This window comes from Glycine max, chromosome 17, assembly GCF_000004515.6.
Source record: "Glycine max cultivar Williams 82 chromosome 17, Glycine_max_v4.0, whole genome shotgun sequence".
Taxonomy (NCBI): Eukaryota; Viridiplantae; Streptophyta; class Magnoliopsida; order Fabales; family Fabaceae; genus Glycine; species Glycine max.
Genome location: NC_038253.2, coordinates 11,415,109 through 11,436,151, shown reverse-complemented (window position 1 = coordinate 11,436,151; position 21,043 = coordinate 11,415,109). Strand labels below are relative to the sequence as shown.

General features: G+C 31.4%; 3 protein-coding genes across 4 annotated transcripts; 1 reads left to right on the top strand and 2 right to left on the bottom strand.

Moving 5' to 3' along the window:
- Nucleotides 1–382: 382 nt before the first annotated feature.
- LOC100804630 (uncharacterized) lies at nt 383–3,679 on the bottom strand. Of its 2 annotated transcripts, none has more exons than XM_003549864.4 (3): nt 3,268–3,679; nt 2,834–2,915; nt 383–2,250 (listed from the first exon to the last, which is right to left on the bottom strand). In XM_003549864.4, exons 1-3 carry the CDS (start codon nt 3,355–3,357, stop codon nt 2,081–2,083), a joined length of 342 nt encoding a protein of 113 aa, XP_003549912.1. In that variant the 5' UTR covers nt 3,358–3,679; the 3' UTR covers nt 383–2,080. The 2 variants fall into 2 exon arrangements, with proteins under 2 accessions (XP_003549912.1, XP_014625458.1); XM_014769972.3 differs by having other exon boundaries at nt 2,834–2,909; nt 3,268–3,471.
- A 2,226-nt stretch (nt 3,680–5,905) lies between these two features.
- Nucleotides 5,906–7,102, bottom strand: LOC100804098 (uncharcterized protein). The gene has a single exon (NM_001357250.1). It carries the CDS (start codon nt 6,897–6,899, stop codon nt 6,195–6,197), a length of 705 nt encoding a protein of 234 aa, NP_001344179.1. The 5' UTR covers nt 6,900–7,102; the 3' UTR covers nt 5,906–6,194.
- A 7,826-nt stretch (nt 7,103–14,928) lies between these two features.
- Nucleotides 14,929–17,630, top strand: LOC100794740 (uncharacterized). Its single transcript, XM_003550856.4, has one exon. The coding sequence runs from the start codon at nt 15,123–15,125 to the stop codon at nt 17,403–17,405; it is 2,283 nt and encodes a 760-aa protein (XP_003550904.1). The 5' UTR covers nt 14,929–15,122; the 3' UTR covers nt 17,406–17,630.
- The last annotated feature ends 3,413 nt before the right edge of the window (nt 17,631–21,043 follow it).

The following is a 21,043-nucleotide window of genomic DNA, read 5'->3' as shown; positions in this document are numbered from 1 at the left end:
ATTGGCGTGAAACGTATCCTATTTTATAACTGTTATAACGTAGGTTCTTTCGTTACTGTAGATGATCCGCAAAGTTATTATAATGAAATGCTCACACAGCCTTTCGTTTGCGTTATCAGATTTAGATGTGTATATTATCACTCATTTTTTTTAGTGCAGGGTAATTCAGCAATTTAGAATAACATTCATTTTATCTATATATTAATCCATATTAAATTATCTCTAGCAAACACTCTTTGAAAGCATCTTCATCCTTTAACAAGCTGTGTCAACATGTAACTTGGTTCGTTAACAGCAGAATGAGCTGAAAAATATAATTCAATTTGATTGTGTCAAATTTTAGTTATATTTTTCAATAATCTTTTTAGTAAATTTGAATCTGTTTTACCGAGTCTAATTTGACATTGATTTCTTTGAATTTGAATAACTCCTTGAGAAACAAAAAAGTTCACATATAATTATGATCTCAATTTTATCATGGTTACTATCTCGGTCCTCTATAGTAGTCTATACCGCGACCAGTTCTTTCTACTTTCTAATATGTAATAACCAAGCTAAAATTATATTGCCTTAAGTCTAATTAACTAGTGCCAATCTCAGAACAAAGCAAATCCACAATTTGATTGAATGCATCCTCTCTAATTCCCCTCTTATCTATTTGTTATCACTTCTAATAAACCTATTGGAAAAGAGAGCAATTTAGTGCTTATTAGAAACAACCAATTAAAAACTCAAGATACATAAAATAAATTGCCAAAGCCTACAAAATCCTTGTAGAAGTTGTGTTGAGGGGATGTATTGAATTAGAATTTTAAAAAAATTAATAGAAAAAAGTCGTGTGAATTTTAAAGATTATATAGAAATATTATAACTTATCAGTTTTTTTTAACAAGATTTTTATGATAGTTTGGATGAAAGGATTTTATAGATTTATAAGATTTGAAATTATTATATAAATTTTTAAAAATTCATTTAAAATTACAAGAGTTAGTGAAAAAATAATAAAAATGATGAGATTTAGATAAAAAAACGTAACAACAAATATTTTTAAATTTTTTTAATAACTATTGATTCTAGCTTTATGTCCTCCTATATTAATTTTTCTTACAATAATATTTTCTCATTCTTATTTTTAGATTTGAACAATAGATTTAAAATTATACATTGACTTTATGATTTTTTTAATTACTATAATTATTCTATGATAAATTTAATGACATATTCAAATGAGGTGCAACAATAAACATATACTAGAAGGAAGTAGTGAAGGTGAAAAATGAGTTACTAACTTATGTGGATGACAAAATTAAGAGTAATAGTAATGAAAACAGTGCATCAAGCAAGTAATGGACATAATCAATAAAAGAAAAACATAGTCAATCTTAGCACATAAGACAAACATTCATTTAATTTAGAAAACAAAGGAAAAAGTGAGGGGGGTATATTTGACATTTTTTATTCCAAAATAACAGGAGAAATATATATATATGCCACAAGCATCTTGAAGAATATTAAAAAAAGAAGAAAATGTGTGATAAGAGAAAAGAAAGTCTAATAACCAATAAAAAAAGATAGAAAAAAGTCTAACAAAATCTGAAAGGTTTGAATGAAATTGTTTGATGTTTTATATTAAAAAGTCTAATGAAATTCATCGAAATCTTTCTTAAAAAATAACTATATATTTTTTAATATCAAAAGATTTTTTATAAGTTATAAAAAGTTCTAATTGAATACCATTAAATTTTGTTGTCTTCAATAGAAAATCTCTAAAATCTCAATTGAATATCAAAAGATTAATTTATAGTATTTAAAAATCCTGATTAAATACCACAACACTTTTAATGGTATTTTAAATTCTTAATTGGTTGTGTTTAGGAGCATGTGATGGTATAAGGAAAAATCAGTTGAGGCATTTTCTTTCCCTACACAAAAATGGCTAAACTGGAATAAAATAAATGAATTAATCTGGTATCAAGTAGCATAAATTTGAATGCTTAGGCTGCCTCTTCTGTTTCTTTGCGGTATGAAAGAGCCTTATAATTTAAACTTCGTAACTAGGATAAGCCTTTTGTTTGTTTGATTAATGTTCGTCTGAGTGAGTTAAAAACGTAGACAGGGACTTGGGTGGATCGTTCGCACTCTGCAGGGTGTTTCTTCTAATGGTTTCATTCTGGAAATTGCAATTTGCTATGAAATCTCCCTTAATAGTTACTTCTTTTTTGCGCACATCAACTGTGTACTCTGTCAACCCTGCAAGTAATAGTTTTGTAACACAATGACAATTCATTTTAGTTTAACAATGGATTCTTGAATATTCCTTCGATGACATGGCATAGATATGTTAGTAAAATAGCACACTTTTTTTTTTATATTAATGAGTTATAAACAAACCATTTGGTCTTTTGACTTTTGAGATTCATTTAGGAATTAGTTCTTATGTGAAGTTATTCTTTTGAAAATAATTCTAATTAAATCTTTTATAATTTCTAACTAATGCTCTTACTCATTAGATAAAGAAGATATTGTATTGTTTTTATTATAAATTTTCAAGACATTAAATATATTTACTTTTCATTTAATATTTTCTTCGTAAAGTTTGCAAAAGATATGTAGTAAAATCACAACACTTTATTTTTTATAAAGAGACTGATTTCTAAACAAGTAACACTTGATCAATTGATTAGTTTACCCCATGTGTGTATATATATATGTGTGTGTGTGTGTGTGGTTAAAAATATGGTTTGACTTTGGTTTGGTTGAAGATAGTTTGAAGCCAATTGGGATGACAATTTTACATTTCTCCACAAAAGACAAGGCAGAGTTCAAAACCTACCAGTTATTTTAGATACAACTCTGGAAACTCTCCCTCTGCACCCATTGCACCCCATATTTGCTGCTATCACTACAACCTGAAACTGTTCATCAACCATTACAAAACAAAGCAGTGAACTTGGCATGTCTACAATCATCTAATTTGTGATTTTTGATATTACAATAATAACTTTTTTTTTTCTTTTGATTAGTAAGAATTGAACTCAGATATAAGAGAGTTTATTACAACAACTCACACACACCGTTCATCTGAGTTAAAACTTTTGATTATGACAATAATAGCTTATTCTGAAAAATTGAAACAATTGTGTGGAATAGAATTGGATTAACAAACATTCATGGAATAGGAACGAACAATCTAATGACAGGAGACAGATATTAAGATTTAGACTGAAACTATGGAGAATGAATTGTATAGTATAATAGTAAACATACCGAAGGGAGTGTCAAGTTCTCTAAGTGTAAAAGGGAACGTTTATTACTTGTGGTAGCCTTCATGCAAATCTCTGTTTTGTTAATGGCCATATGATTGATTATGTGCTTCTCTTACCGAACCATAATGGTTTTCTTCATAAGCTTCTCGTTTTAAAGTTGCCGTACTAGGATTAGTTGAAACTAAAACCTTCTATTCAATTATGTCATGTTTAGATAAACAATTATAGTTTGAATAATTCAATGGTTCCATACGCAAACCCTTTACCAAGCATTTGATTTCACATAAGAGATTGTCTGGCACGTTCCAACAACCAAGTTTAATCAGTCTTTTTTAACAGATAAACTTGTTTTATGATTTTAAATGGAGATAGATTAGTTCAAACTATAGATTACCAATGAAAATTGATTACCTGAGAGAAACCAATGAAGACTAGCATGCATAAAGTTATATTTTATTTACCAATGGGATTCGAAGTCAATTATAGAAACGTTTATCCTTAGACGTCAAATACAACGGGAAAAGACGTTGTAACAGCTTGCCAACGATATACTCCATTTTTATTATGGAGGTGACCATCAAATGTGTAATCTACTGAATAAATCAAATGTGTAAGCATGTACGTTAGACGTTCACGAAATGTCTAACTTGAAAAGGGAAAGGAAAAAAAAAAGTAAAATATTTATATTAATTTAAAAAATATTGTTTCAACCACCAAGTGTGTAGATTAATTGATGCCAGATTATTTCCTCCTAATCAGAAGTTCGAGTCGTAGATAGCTGTGTTATGTTAAATAGCTGTGTTTATAGTGGTTCTTTCCAAAATGGGATTAAGCGCCAATTACAAGGAAATTACATGAGTTTTGTATTAAAAAGCAATTACTTTATGGATAGTTACAGATGAAATAAAAAAAAAAAAAAGACTTGATCAATAGTTATGGAGCAGCTTGCTCATCCGATATCCGTGAGTCCTTAGGGTAATGGGGAAGTTTATTTTATCCATTCTTAATATTAATTTCTCTTCATTAGGATAATTGGAAAGTTTCTACGAATGTTAACCACAAAAATGAATGCAGAGTATACATAAAAGCGATCTGAACATTGACCATTAGCATTAACGTCACGGTTGCTGACCATCACAGGTTTGGAGATTCCTCTCAAATCCAACAATTGCATTATTCTAATAAGGATAATTTCTTCAAATACAAGGCAAAGATCAAAACTTGGCTAGGCATTTGATTCGGCTGATACATGCTTGAAAATCTCTAAATAAAAAACAAATAAATATATAATTTCCTTTTCTTTTTCATAATTGATTACACAGCAAGGACTTTAAACTATTAGAGATACAAGCTCAAGCAGATTTGTCCAGCACTCAAACTCCAAATTTCACAATATCGTGATATTGTTGAAAAGGGGGAGGGGAATCCCATCCCATGAAAAAAAATCCAGAGTTAAATAATATATGAAGAAGAAGTTTATAAATAAATCCGTAACACTTATCTCCATCATTGCGTGCAAAACAATACAATATGCTATTTCATTAAACAAAGTAATGAAACCTGAGAAACCAGTCCCATTGTTAATCCAAAAAATCAGCCACAGAAATCATTATCAATCTGGTGCAGCATCTTACATTCCACTTCCATAATTCTTATATGTGCAAGTGGGAAACCAGCTTTACATTGATCCAAATCAGTTTATGCATAATTTCTTAGTCATCGATAGTTATTTTTATTTTTGTAATCTTCACAAATTTACTACCTTTTGTCCTCCTCAAATTCAAGCTCGGAGCGCTTAGGTATCTAAAATAGTTCTACATTGTCACTGTGCCAGTAAAACTAGAATGTCGCAACTGAGAATTTTTAACATGTAAAAACTACAGCCAATAATTATAAACAACAATCCCATTTCCACACTATGATACTTCAACACTAAAGAATTTCCCTTTCTACAACATTCCACTAGCTGACAATATTTGATTATACACTTCAGCAAGGAAGAGTACAAAATACTAAGTTCAAAATGTATTACATATGAATATGAATATGAATTTTTAAAGCTCACGTTTCAAATTCAGCTATGGGGTAGGGCCAATAAATCAATCTTAGGAAATGACAGCATTGAAATAGTGACCAATAGTGCAGAAGGTGAACAAAACAAATTCCATAGCAGCCATTTATGGAGGCATATCAGGCATATTCTGAATTATTTTCCGAAAGAAGAAACACAATTATACGAGATGAGGCAAACAAGAGATTTTGAAACCTATAGAGTGGTAATCCACAAAAATCCTTTGCGGTGGAACTAGATGATCTATTCCCAGTGTGATCTAGATGATTTAAAAAAAAAACAAATGAACAAATTAATAAATAAATAATTATAAAAAAGAACAAGGCAAACTTTTTATGCATGAAGAGTGTTGAATTTAGCAGGGGAAATTTAGAGGAAGATAGAACAGGAGATTCTAGGGAATGATAATGCCTTATTATTTAAGAGAATGCAGTACATAGGTTCTGCATATCATCCATAAGTTTAGACTTGGAGAATGAGAAACAAACCAAAAATTTGTAAAGACTATGGAGTGTTGGCTAACACAACTGCAATTGTGGCTGCATCATTTGTCCACAATATCAAGAAATACAACAAAGCTGCGAAACCTTGATTGAAAATCATACAAGCATAGACAGACTGCCAGCTAATAGCAACTTCTGCATTGAAATTTTCTCAACAAAGGAATCATCTGTGTATGTATCAATGCATCAGCTCATAAAATAACTTCATGAAAGAAAACCAAACCACTTTGATTAACTATATAAACCTATCTTCCCTTATACAATATACTACTGAATCCAAATTGCATAACTTCCAATTACATGAAACTTCAGAAACAAAAATCAGTTCAGAAAAAGAACACAAAAAACCTATGTTCATCTGGTGAACCTCCTCCTACTGCCATAACCAGAACCATCTCTGTGACTCTGCATCTTCTCGTGTCTCAAAGCCCTCTCCCTATCCTTCTCTTTCCTCTCCCTTTTCAACCTCTCTTCCCTCAATTCCTCCATAGTCTTCCTCTTCTTCTCACCCTTATTTTCTCTCCTATCCACGTCACCACCTTCATCCTTATTATCATCACCGACACCTTCACCATCAGGCTTCCGAAGATACCACGGCAACTGAACCCCCTTCCCCGCAAGCCCATAGCCCAGCCTATACTTCTCATCCTCCGGGCCCACAGAAACTGTGGGCTTGGGCTTGGGTCCTCCTCCCTTCTCAATCTTCTTCCTCCTCTTCGCCCAATCCCTTTCAGCAGCACCGTCCTTCTGAATTGGGTCAAAAATGTTGATCCCCTCGAAGAGGTTGATGTGGCCAGGGTCGGAGGAAGGCACGGGTTCGGAGCGGGAGGAAGGCTGAGGTTCGGATTCGGGAGGCGGCGGAATCGACGGCGCCAAGCCTCGAGCGACGCGGAGTCGGTCGAGGCGGAGCTCGGCGTCGCGCTTCCGGGTCTCTTCACGCTTGAGCTGCTCCTCCCTGGCGGCTTGCTCTTCGTCGCGACGGACCTTCTCTCTGTTGTCGAAATTGTAAACGTTCCATCGCTTTTGGGGGAGAATGTTGAGACCTCCGTGCCCTCCCATTCTCGATTGCTAGCAACTTACTACCACTACAGGGGATTGGGAATTTCAAGGACGATGAAGATTATTGTACAGTGTTGCACGCACTTGACGAGTTCAAAAGATTGAGGAATTTCCCAATTTCTGTTCTCTGCCAAACCCTAACCTCTGATGGAGCAGGGATCACCAAGCCAGCTCAATTCTCCTTTTAACCTATTTTTAACTATTGTTTATAAATTATAAAATATATTCATTAAATAAGAAGTCATTTTTAAAGATTTATAATTTTCAACAAAATTCACTCAATAATAAAAATTTATTTTATAAAATATATTACGAACATTTTTTTAAAGCAAATATGTTATTAGAGGTTAGATTATTTAGTTTCATATAATTAATTTATTGATTTATATTTTTCAGTCATTATAAAAAATAGGTTATATATATATATATATATATATATATATATATATATATATATATATAAAATTAAGAATTACAATTTAGATTATCTTAGAATACGTCCCAAGTATAATTTTTTGATGTATTATTTTTTTTAAAAAAATTGTTGATTTATGTTAGGAAATGTTTGTTGGTTAACATAGAGATACTTATATTTTAAAAGAAGCTCATTAACAAGTTATAACTATAATTTTCTTAAAATACACTAAAGTGTAACTTATAAACATTCTATGTCTAAACAAAAGAAGGTATACATTAACATTTTTTATGTGTGTGATGCAAAGGGAGTTTTAGATGAAGTTCACATCCCTAATTCTTTTCTTTTACAAAGTGAGAAAAACTTGAATATAAACTCTACTTGGTCAAAATAAATATTCCTATTAACGTCGGGTCGATAGTGAAAAAGTTTTTGCTTCAATGACAAATTATCACGTATAATTTATTAATTTTATAATAATTAGCTTAAAGAATTACACTTATCATAATTTTTAATTAATTGAGAATGATTAGTTGACCTTAAAGAAGAACGAAGAATTGAGCAAGATATTCATCCCATTATCCATTGATCACATATGAAGAGCAATTTCAAAATTTTAATTCAAAACTCTGGAGCAATGTGTTGAACTTGCGAACTTTGATGAATTTGGAACTGGAAAAATTATAGAAATATTGAATTGCAAACTAGTGTTGTGACCAATATATATTACTCAAAGGCTAATTTGGACTGACTAACTTAAGTAAAAAACACTTGCATTGGTGTTTGGAAACACAATGGCACATTGGATGTGATTTTTCACGTCTTGATTGACTAGGATGGGATAAATCACGTTACCAAATCATTTCCAAATACGTTATTAATAACAATCTAACAGATTAATAAACTTCTAAGCATTTACTAGCTACAAACTTACAAATTTAACTGTTAGTTGCAATGCGAAGGGTTTTCAACCGTCAAAAAATGAAATCACTAAGTTGTGTACGTTTGCCTTTATTACCATTGCTTTTTAAGATGTATGCACTTTCTTCCACATTTGCATTCAAGCAATTCATCCTCTGCCTGGTCAAGGGTATAAGAGAAATTAGTGAGGGGAGCAACATAGAGAAATATGGGCATGAAATAATAGTACGCAACTCAGATGCCAATGTTATGTCTTTACAAAAATATGGTGATGTCAGACCCTAATTCTACTATCTCGTTAAGGTTATATTATAAAAAATATTAAGTGATATCAGATCCTAATTCTATTTGGGTCCAAAAAATAAAGAAAAAAAATAAAGAAAAAAGAAAAAAGAAAGTAAATGTAAAAGAGAAAGAAGAAAAAAAACAAAAAAAAAAAAGAAAAGACATATAAAAAATGAAAAAGAAAAAAAAGTATTATAAAAAAAAAAAAAGAAAACTTGAAAAAAAGAAATAAGAAAACATAAAAGAAAAAAATGAAAAGAAAAGAAAAGAAAGAAGAAGAAGAGAACATGTGAAAATTAAATAATAATAATAATAATAATAATAATAATAAAAGAAAAAATATATATTTTGTGGTCTATTGGACTTTCAAAGAGAGCCCATTAGGTCAAAAGGGGACAATAGTGCATAAAAGAAGAAAGAAGGTATCTAACAAGGATCCCGAGAAGAAAAAAGAAACCAATTCAACGACGCCATTTGATAAGCTTTGTCAATGAAGAAGAGAGGTCATCATGTAACCCCTCATACTCACTCTCTCACCCTCACGTTTCTCCTTCTACTCTTTGTTTCTTGTTTCTTCTTCTTCTTGTTTTTTTTTTCAAATCACACGCAACACTTTCTTTCTGATTACCTTCAAATCACACCATCGCTCTCTTCGATTTTTAGGGTTTTTGCTATTGCCTTGCCTCCGTTCCCCCCTTCTAACAAAAACAATGTATTTTCTCTTGTCCTTCGTATCTATTCTTTGCATTTGGTTTTGGGTTGATTGAAGGCATTCATAGCGTAATTTGTTGCTGCATTTTAATCGATTTATCTAACTAGGACTCAATAGTTCATTGCATGCAACCATAATTTTATTAGGTTTTTTTCTTCTTTGTTTTCAATTAGGTTTTTATGTCGCTCTCCTTCAAACTTCATCTTTCCAAATCTTCTCTTTGCGATTGTGTTCTATTCTGCTTCCTACCGCAATAGTTTCTCTACTGTTAGATGGCCATGGCGGTCTCGCATTGTCGGCCAGTGGCGCCGGGGCAAGGCGCACCACCCTCCATGGTGGTCACCCAGTTCTCGTGCCGTTTTGGGATTTAGGTCATCTAGGGTTATTTCAACCTTGATGCCTAAATGCGGGTTGGGTCGGGTTGCCCTGATCCAGTTTCAACCCAACCGTTAAAAAAATAATTGTTGTTCACACTACCTATTTAATACATGCACCTTTTTTTGTTTTGACTAGCTCATTTTTGCAAAGTCTGTAATATGGCAAAAAGGCTATTCACACCCTTTTTTTCATACATGCACTCTTTTTTGTTTCGGGACTAGTTCATTTTTGCAGTTTGTAATATGATGGAAAGACTATTCACACCCCATTTTTCATACATGCACTCTTTTTCTTTTGGGCCTAGCCCATTTTTTCAAAATCTGTAATATGACAGGAAGGCTATTTACACCCTATTTTCCACACATGCACCATTCTTATTTTGGGATAAACCCATTTTTTTTGTGAAGTCCAAAATAAAATAAAATTGAAGGTCACACTCTTTTCTTTATATGTGCACCCTTGACACTTAGAATAGTGACTAGGCTTGCCATGTCAGCACTCTGTCAGTGTTGATTAAGTCCAAGTCAACCCTTTGACTTTAAAAAAAGAAAAATTAAAATAATTATAAATATTAGTGGATATATTTTTTTTTCTCTTATTTCTTTATGGTTTCTATTGTTTATCTTATTCTTCAATGTGATTTTTTTTTATCATAGTTAGCTAGTTAGTTTAATTAATAATGCATTGTAGATATCTCGTTATTCATTTTATCTTCTCCCATGTATTAGTTTTGCATCATTAATTACTAAATGTACTCTCCGCATTAGCACTATATCAATTTTTTTTTACAAATCCGCATTAGCATTCTTTAGTACACGCTTACACTATATGCACTCCATGCTGGGTCTCCGACTTGTTTGGTGGTGTTTTAATAAAGTGTGAGTAAATTTTGTGAATGACATGTTGGGTTTTCAACTTGCTCGAGTTCACAAAGTTTATCACAAAACTAAAGTCTTTTTCAAAAAAGGTAACATTCTCAAATAAATGATCACTCAATTCTCCTTTTTTCGTGCACTTCATACTGGGTGTCAAACTTGTTTGGCAGTGTTTCAATAAAGTGAGTAAATTTTGTGAATGTCATGCTGGGTCTCTAACTTGCTTGACTTCACAAAGTTTACCACAAAATCAAAACCTTCCAAAAAAAAAAAATCAACTAAACAAGCAATCTTTTTTTTTACAAATAACTACGCAAGTTTGATTTTCTCATTGCACTTGGGGATACGTAGGAATGAGGAAAATCTCTTGTTGCAAAAAAAAAACACCAAAAAGATAAAATCCTTTTAAAAAAAATTGATTTCCTTTTCTAAAATAAAAAATAATATAACAAAAATATAATTTATGTTTTCAAGAGAAGATAAATAATTAAAAGACACTTTACTTTTGGCACACTCAATTAAAGGTTATTGTCTTCATGGCGGACATGTGGGATGTTAATACTTTTCCCGTAAACGATTCCCGGTTCCTTTTTCTTAAACTGTAGACCATTATTTATCCTTTTTTTTTTATTTTCCCGACATTTTCATTAAATAAACGTGGATGACGACTCCTCAAGTTTTCAATTTTTGGAAAATAATTTATTTATTTTTTTGTCTATATTTTATTTCGTCATCCCATCGTGACCCACATTGCAACAAGTGACAACTTTTATTAATGTTTTCTAAAATTTATGAATTTTAAATAACATTAAAACAAGAAATGTTCTTAAAATTTTTAAATGACATATTAATAAATTAAAGATGCAATGATTATTCTTTTTTTTTTTTGCATCTCTAAAATTGTATAACATAAAAGTTTAAAGTATAAAGGCCAATTTAAATTTCATAAAAAAAATTCAAATTTCAAATTAAAAGTTTTATATGATAAAATTTATTATGTTATTAAAACTCACAGATTTTAAGTGTAACAAATGTTGATACTCTTTTTATTTAAATATTTACCATATACAAAATTAAGAAACAGTACAATAAGGGTAACCAAATACTAATATCTAAGCATCTTGTGCCAGACATCCAAAATTCCAATCTCCTATTTGGGAGTAGTGACAGATACTTACCAGGTGAAATGGTCTTCACAGCATATAGAATCCCATATAATTGCAAGCCCGACTCCTTTCCTTCACATGACAAGCAATAAACAAATTTGTATTAAGCTAAAGAAAGGCAGATAAAAGTTGACAATACATAAAGGATGAACACAGTTAAATATTGAGCAACTGATATTTCGATCCTATGAAAGTCAAAGTTAATCTCAGGAGTTGGTATTTATAGTCCAAAAGTAAATTATTGACCATAAATGCTCTCCACCTTCAAAATTCTTCAAGGAAAAGAAATAAAAAGCGACAAAAAGTTCAAAACTTGAAGCGTGATTGGGTATTACAATCCAATCCAGATATACGTCTATATAATCACATTGTTTCAGTAGATTAAGAAACAGGGTAATGATATGACAAATCGAAGATACCTACCATGTTGCAGTATACATATCATAGAACTTTTCTAAGGCTTTATCAAAGCAATAATGGCAAACCAAGAGATCCTTGATGTCAGTGACCTTGCATGCTGACTAGCAGCATTTAACCTATGTTAACACAGATTGAAATAAACTGACAAGCATATAGTATGAAACTAAATTGTTATTAAAAAATGTCATATGAAATACATATATGCACACATGACATGATACATTCTTGATGACATCCTTGGGTCACACGATTCAACTTTGGTCTACTAGTAAGTCCATCCATCCCCCACTACTTGTTTGGTTCTTCACAAGTTTATGCAATTTAAACAATTCACTAATAATTTTCTTCTAAATACATGACTTGCAAAAAAAACACATGGAAAATGCAGAAAAAATGAACTGGAGGGGGAAAAAAAGGTGACGGGGGACTGTATGAATCAAATTATCATATCTTCCATTAAATTTCAGAGTTATATTTGATGGTCAAGAGTGATACAAGGTTTAGCTCCAACACCAACGATGTTCAATACTCGTGTTAAAATACATTCATATCATATAGAAGAAAGGGAGACTTTAACCTTAATTCATTCAAAGCATGGTAAAGTAAACAAAGAAAACTCACCAGACGTTTAAGCTTGTGTGAATAATATTTGTGATGGGAAGGGTGTGTGTTAGGCTACCTTTAAAGCAAGTGTATGAAGGAAGGACTCATGGCAAGTATAAGCTGAAGCCAGAGCAGCAGCCAAAACCAGAGTTAACTGTAGCTGACTAGGATCAGTTACAGTTTAGTAATTAGTCTTATAACTGATTTAGGTCAATTACAGGTAGTTATTTAGCTAGTCTGTAGCTAAAAATAGATACTAACCACCTATAATTACTCATTCGGTAATCATGGTGGTTGGTTAGGGAGGCTAGGCTCTAATCCCTAGATGTATCCTTGCATCATGAGATTACTAAAACGAGAATTTTGACCAGTTTTATCATCCCTAATTCTATATCCTTAAAGCTACACTCAGATTGCATCATGTTTGGTTTTCTTTGAAAGTAATTTTTACCAATATTTCATCTACACTGAGTTTCAATTAGAAACAATATACTGGTTGTGACACTCTTAAAATGTGTAAAATGAAAAAGAAAAAAAAGAGAAGGTAATGATATATGGATATTCATATGTCATAAACACTTATTATTTTTCTTTATCTCTTTTTTATTATCAAATTATATCATCTATTATATTTATATTTTTTTCCTCTTTCTCTCTCACATGGTAGTCACAATAACTAGAAATTCTAAACCAATCTAAAAAAAGGAAATTTTGGATTGGGTTTAATAATTAGTTCAAATTAGATTGAAAAATTACAAATCTAATGAGTTTGGATCGGATTTCATATTTCGCTATTGAAAATCCAATCCACTTGATTACATAGTATGTTTTTTTTTAACCTTTAGAGTTTGGGATTTTTAGCCCCCAGTTTGATTGTATTTTATTTTATTTTTTCATTTTAAGGCTACTAATAAATTATCACTATAATTATTATAATATATGATATGATTTAATTTTTAACTTAGAACGAAACATATTTCATATTAGACCAGTAATTAAAAATAATTTTTAAGTTAAATATATTAAATTACATACTATTTGAATACTTTCCTGATATTTTTTTTAAAATAATCATTATTATTATTATAATAATAAATCTGATGAGAAATCAAATATAATTTAATTGGTTTAGATTTAATTGTAAACTTAAACAGATAAAATCCTATGAGAATCAATCGAATTAAAATTTGTTGGATCAGATAAAACAATGTCACAATCCAACCCAATGGTACCACCCTGAGTATTGAGTGTCCATGAATCTTTATTTAAAAGAAAAATAAGTAAAAATTAATGTTAGTACTTACGACACTCTTAACATGCATAAAAAAAAGGAGAGAATTTAATTTTGTTGGTTGAAAAAAATATGAGTATTATAAACTCCTATGATATGTTACCTGTTTTTAATTTATACGGAAAAAAAAGGAACATGCGTAAAAAGTAAAAAAGCAAAAAAAAGTTTGAGTTGGAGATGCTCTAAATTTTGAGGACATCATCATACACGCAAGTTTCATTGTCTTCTGCATTAAATTTCCAGCAGACAAGTTGAAAAAGGAACCAAGGTAGATAAGGCCAACCGCCGTCAACCAACGCCCTAGAATATTAATTTCTCAATTGCCAAAGCATCCGTGTCAATTTGTAATTTATCTGATGATGACTTTTAGCTACCTAATTTATTTGATGCTCTAAAGGAGTAAATAAGATTAAAATTTTAAAAAATTATTTTAGTATAAAAAAATCATAAATTTTAAAAATTAAATAAAAGTATTATTTCTTATCAGAATAAAAAATTTGAATATTAATAGATTTATATTATAAGAATTTAATAGATTTGAAAGAATTTTATAGATTATAAGATTTATTTATTTTTTGAATTTTTAAAAACACGATTAAAATTAGAAGAGTCAGTAAAAAAATAATAAAAAATATTGAGATTTAAATAAAAAATAAAATTAATATAATTTTTTAATAGTTATATTAATTTTATCTTTATATCTTCATGTAGTAACCTTTCTTATAATAATAATTTTTTATTTTTACTTTTAGATTTAAACAATAAATTTAAAATAATAAATTGATTTTTTGATTTTTTAATTTTTATAATTATTTTATGATAAATCTAATAGTATATAGTATTATCTTTCTTAAAAAAAATTAATTGAATAACATAAAATTTATTTTAAAAATTCTGATTAAATATCATAAAATTTTATTATAAAATTTTTTTAATTTTTTTTTTAAAACCCCAATCCATTACATTCCTGATGATTCCCAGAGTTGACAATTTTGGACTAGTTTGTGATCCAGATTGTTTGGAGCAAAAGACACACACTGTTGCAAAACCTAGAAACATCCTTAGATGCTTGTGCTTGATGAATAACATAGCTCAGCATTAGTATGATCTAATATATAATATAAGCCACAACAGAAGCATCATCTGACCCCAAAAAGATGGCAATAATCGGTTGCAGCAGTGATGGACACATGGATGACACAAAGTTCAGCAAACCGATGCCATGGATTGGCATATACATAGCAGCAGCATCTCTTGCCTGTCTCATAGCAATGGCAGCAGATCTCATACACGGAATTCGCGGTCGCAAACTTTGGTTCCCTTGCAAATTCTTCTGCCTAAACGCCACTTCCTTGGCCATAATAGCTGTTGCAGTGAAGTTATCAGTGGATCTCAACACCCCCATGCCTCACCGCCACGATCAGCTATCGAAACTCAGCAGCAGCGCCTTGATCTGCACAATAATGGCCAATTCCATGCCAACTCTTGGCATCACAGAGAACAAGGACACCATGATGAACTTCATGGCCATGGCCATACTTGTGATCACCATGATTGTGAACATCTGCATACAGTTTGTCACTGGTGTTATTTATTTGTTCTGGGTGGAACATGCTGTCATCATGCTCATCATGCTAATTTTGTTGATGACCATGGCCTCCTCAGCCATAAGTCTTCCAAAGATGAAACACTACTTTGAGCTGAAGTATAAGATGAATGAAGAGGCACTTAAAGAGGGTTCAAAACTACTTGGTGAGGAAGGGAATCAAATGGTCAACAGACTCAGAGATCAGCTCATGAAAATTTGGATGATGGCTCACACAAGTAGTCCTCAATTTGTTCTTGGAAGGTCAGTGACTGGTACTGCTTCTGGTGCCTTTTGTCTTCTCAGTACCTTAACTTTAGTAGAGGCTATGCTTCGATCTTACTTGATGCCATGGTCGTTTGATTTTTGCACTGGTGACACTGACTACAAGTGGTCCATAATCTTAATTCTCATAGTTCAGGTTGCTGCAGTGGTGGTGGGTACTATAGCTCCTGCTTTTAGATGGTTCATTGCCATAACTTATAAGTGTCCCAATGTGAGGAAAAAGAGATGCAAGAGAAGGTTCCATGTAGAAGGGTACTGGACTACCAAGCTATTGTTGATTAAAGAAAGCCCTCTTGGTTTTCGAATTCATAATAGGCAGTACAGAAAACTTGCCCATGATGCAAAACTTGTTCTATTGTGTTTCTGTGTTAAACTGCAGGTGGGGATTGTGCTAATGTGTAAAGTCACCCAATACGTTTCAATATACCTCATGTACTTGATCTTGACATGTTGTGATCATTGCAAGAAGGTGAAATCCAAGTTTGTTTCTAGCGCCTCAAGCGTTAGCAGCTCGGCAACTACAGAATCAAGGCCTGGACCAAAGCTAGACCTGAGACGTTTTGTCTTGCATCTTGAAGGTGAGGAAGAGTTAGTTGAGGTGATGTTGAAACAGAACCGTGATGCCACTATTCACTGGGTTCAAGTGGGAGAAAAGAAGCAGCCAAAACTTCTCATTGAGTTATTGGAGCAGAAATGTTCTTTCTTGCAAGGATTCAAGGGAGTGGAGACATTTGACAGTGACCAAGTTCTTTCTCTACATTGTGTAGAAGCTGCATATAGTTGGTCACTTCCTTTGGTGACACTAGCTAGCGTTGTAGTATCGCTTCCAAACATCAATAGGGATTCAGTCAAAAAATTGATAAGTACTCTAAATGAAGGACTCCACTTTGTAAAGTTCATAGAAAATAACTTGGACAAAGAACGAGAATTGTTTAGACTCAGGACTGCTGCAGAAATTGTGTGGCTTGGAGTTGATCTATATGATAAGTGGCTAGATGTGGATCTTCATGAGCTATCGCTTCAAGACAAGAGCCCCAAAGAGACACTTGAGAAACTAGCTGATGCTGCAAAAATCAGGTATGAGAAATTTAGAGCCAAATATAACCACATATGCATAAAGGAAAGCCCTTCCTTATGGCCCATCAAAGTGTCCGCATCTCACACTATGTACAGAATATGTAAAACTGCTCTCTTAAATCATGAACTCTTAAGAGACAATTCAAGTGAGAGGTTGTTTGAAGCGCTTACAGTGATGATTTCTGATATATTGGGTGCATGTCTCACCAACTTGCCCCTTGTTATATCCAACAAGTGTTTGAATAGCACCATTGAAGAGAGGGAGGATACTGTCAGACATGCAGTTTACATTCTTGGTAAGACCAAGAAGATTATAGAAATGCTAGAAAAGAGAGCGTTTCCCCGCGTGAATTTCTGCCAAGGGACCTTCATTGAAGATTGGCGTTCAATGCATAAGCAAAACAGTTTTTTGCACTTTGTTCCATCTTCACTGGAGAATGACACTCATACAGATCCTCTCAAATCAAATGATCTTTACCTAAATGTTGACTAAGAGCTAGAGGTAATGGTTATTTACAATTTTGTACATTATTGCTGGAAAAGCTTTCAGATTTTGCTTGATATATAAAATTAGAAACTTAGGTGTAACAGGAATATTAGAAAATTGCACTGTAAATCACTAGTTTTTGCTTGAGTAACGTTTATAAGTGTTGAGCATATCTTCCAACAAGTAGGACAAACTTATAAATGAATACATATATGCCCTGAAATCACTTCATTCCGTGTTTCTTTTGTGTTGATTTAGTTCAATATGGCAAAACATAACCGCATATGCATTGCTCACGTTGCTTCAATAACATATTTGTTCCCTGGTTTACTCTGACTAGAATTACTCATAGTATTTCCCTTCAACAGTAAAAAACTTCATGGAACCGAACATGATTAGTTAACCACCATATCAACATTTCATCTTGCAAACTGGTTACAACAATGTCTAGCATAATCCATGTTTGCTTTCATGTTAAACTGTTACGGAAAGTACACTAATTAACACTTGGGTATAGGTAGCAGAGGCAACAGCAAACTACACAAGTTCTATATTAGAATCAGGCAGAGAAAACCTTAAAAAATACTACTACATATTAAACAGATTCACCCGCTAGAAAGCCCACACAGGAAACAATTAGTAATGACATTAGCCTTATCATTTATCAACTTACCTAAGGTATACTTTTCTTTACAAATGTTAGTTTGGTTAGAAAGGACAGTGAGTGAGAAGATTTGAATCCGCGACTTCTTCTCCCTCCCTTCATCCTTAAGCCCATCCTTTCCAACCACTAAGCCACCTTATATCTCCTACCTACCGAAGGTATACTTGAGAAAATATAAGAGAGATTTTCAATTAAGTGATAGAAGATTACTACCTGCAACAGTGGTGCTATGTTGCCATTCCTAAGGAGAGGTGGGGATTACTACTGCAACAGTGGTGCTATGTTGCCATGACTTTTTCCTCCTTCTCTTTTCCTTTAATCGTCCGACCCACCTTATATCTCTATGGTGTCTCCTCGTGTTTGCGGGTTACTAGATGCATTACTTTTTTCACTAATCTAGATCGATGCTCCTTTGAGCGGCAACAAATTGTCATTAATTTCTTACTGCATTGCAATTGCAAATGCATTTTACAGTAATGTAGCCAGTCTCAGTGTAGGCTTAATGCAAGATAACTTACAGATTCGGTGAGTGATGCATGGAATTGAAATTGTCACACTGACATGTATGTAATCAAACTCTTAAAACATAGATCCTGTCAAGTATAGTTTTCCTACTAAAAAAGAACCTTCCAATTTTCCTATAACAGGTGCAAAGATCCTATCAAAATTTGTCAAATCTTTCATCACTTATTATTTTTTAATAACTATAACTGATCTAATTCTCAAGGGTTAACTTGACCCGACTCTGGTTTGTTAAGGTATACATTTTTATAACAATTCTCACGCCATAACTTTTGTTCCCCATTAATTTTTAGAGCACTGTTATATTAAAAAATAACAATTAGATTCGATTATTTTAAAAATGAATAAAAATAAAATAATAGGGCGTATGTTTCATGTAATCCTTTTATACTCCTGAGAATATAAAGTGCGAATATTTATCCTCATTATTGTTAAAAAGGTCATGAAAAGAGACACAATATATACACAATAACTCATATCTCTTTATATCGATTATTAAGATTATATGGTAACTTGTTTGTAAAAAAAAGAAGATTATATAGTAATTCCTTAAAAAAACTATATATATAGTAATAAATTAATAATAATATTACTAGTATAATAGTAATCAATTATTTTTTTATCAACAATTACAAATACTTATTTGACCAACTAAAACAAATTATTTACTTTAAATGATCCGCTAAATTGCAGATAAATAAGGAGTGTTCAGATGACCCAATAAAAAAAATTATAACAGAATATAACTATTATTCAAAAACTCATATCCTTCTCTCTCATACTTTCGCTTTGATGAGGTTGCAGTTGCCCGGTGGAGTTCACTACTCACCAATGCAATGAATAACGCTAATTAGTTTTTGGATAAATAGTTATTTTTGTTTTTAATTTGTGTAATTTACTGAAAATTTAGAGTCTTTCAAAGTGTAAAAATACAAAATTTAGAATATCAGAAATGTAAAAAATAAGACAAATATATCTTGTTATTAACTTTCGTCTGTCACCATTAATAAAACAACCTACGTGGTATAGAGAGACCAATTTATCATTGAAATTATTAGTAACGTGTTCATCTCTAATTGCCAACCTAGGAACATATTTATCATATAATATTTTTTTGACTTTTCGTCTCCTTACCCCGCTAACAAATGCTGAAAGATGAAAATACAACATTTAGTTTTCGAACGTGTAAAAAGTGTGACAAATATATCCAAACGTTATCTGTAGTGAAAAATTATTATAATTTGAAAAAAATTATAATGATTGTGACAATTTTTTTCAACAAACTCGTAAATTAAATTGAGTTTGGAAGAAAAAAGAATACTCGTATTATAAACTACAAATAATTTTTTTACACTCTCATGCTTGATGAAAGGTTCAAGTAAAAAAATATTTATTATAAAGCATTATAGTTAAATTAAGTTCATGAATAATTTTTAGGAAAAATTACAATTACAATGACACTTTTAATTTGTAAAAAACACTCACTTCCTTTGGAATGCTTTTTTTAAGGTTATGATTTTTTAAATGATCAGTCAATAAAAAATAATTGTATATGATTTAAAAACATTAAAAATCAACAAACTTTTATTATAATTTGTAATTTGTAATTTGATATCATTGCATATACTAATAGACATTCATATTTTATTATGAAAAATTTATAAAAAAAACAATTTAAAAATAGTGTTTGATTAAACAAACACAATGATTTTCTTATTGTTTTACAGTAAAATTTCTTTCTCTATGTTGATAGCATTTATTCAAGAGTTAACAACCAAAAGATTGATTTTTTTGTAGTTGAAGAAAAGTAAGAAGAATTCGCCAAAGCAATAAAAATTCACTTCCACTTGTAATATTTTATGCATGTCTCAACCATTGATGAAATTTAAAAATTATATAACAGAAATATATACTTACTGGTATGATATAGCTCTCTCGAAATTTTGTTGGAGTCATTATAAATTTTTTAAAATTATAATAATTAGTTACAATCTATTATTAACATTCGGATATATTTGTCGTACTTTTTATACTTCCGGAAACTAAATTTTGCATTTTCATCTTTGAGGTATTTGTCAGCGGAGTGGACAAATGAAAAGTCAACAAAATGTTATGACAAATAGGTCCGTAGGCTGACAATTAGAGATGATCACGTTAATCATCATTTCAGTGACAACTTTTTCCCTTTGTGCCATGCAGGCTTTTTTATTAACGGTGATGAATGAAAGTTAACCTCGGATATATTTATCGTACTTTTAAAACTTCTAAGGATTAAATTTTGTATTTTCATCCTTCAAGAAGATGTATTTGTTAACGAATTACATGTTGAAGGACAAAACTAAATATTTATCCTTAATTTTTTCTTCCTCTTTCGCATTAAAAATAAAGTTTTCTTCTTCTTCTTTTAGAGTGATCATTAGCTTTTTAAATTTATGAAAAATGATATTTTACACATCAA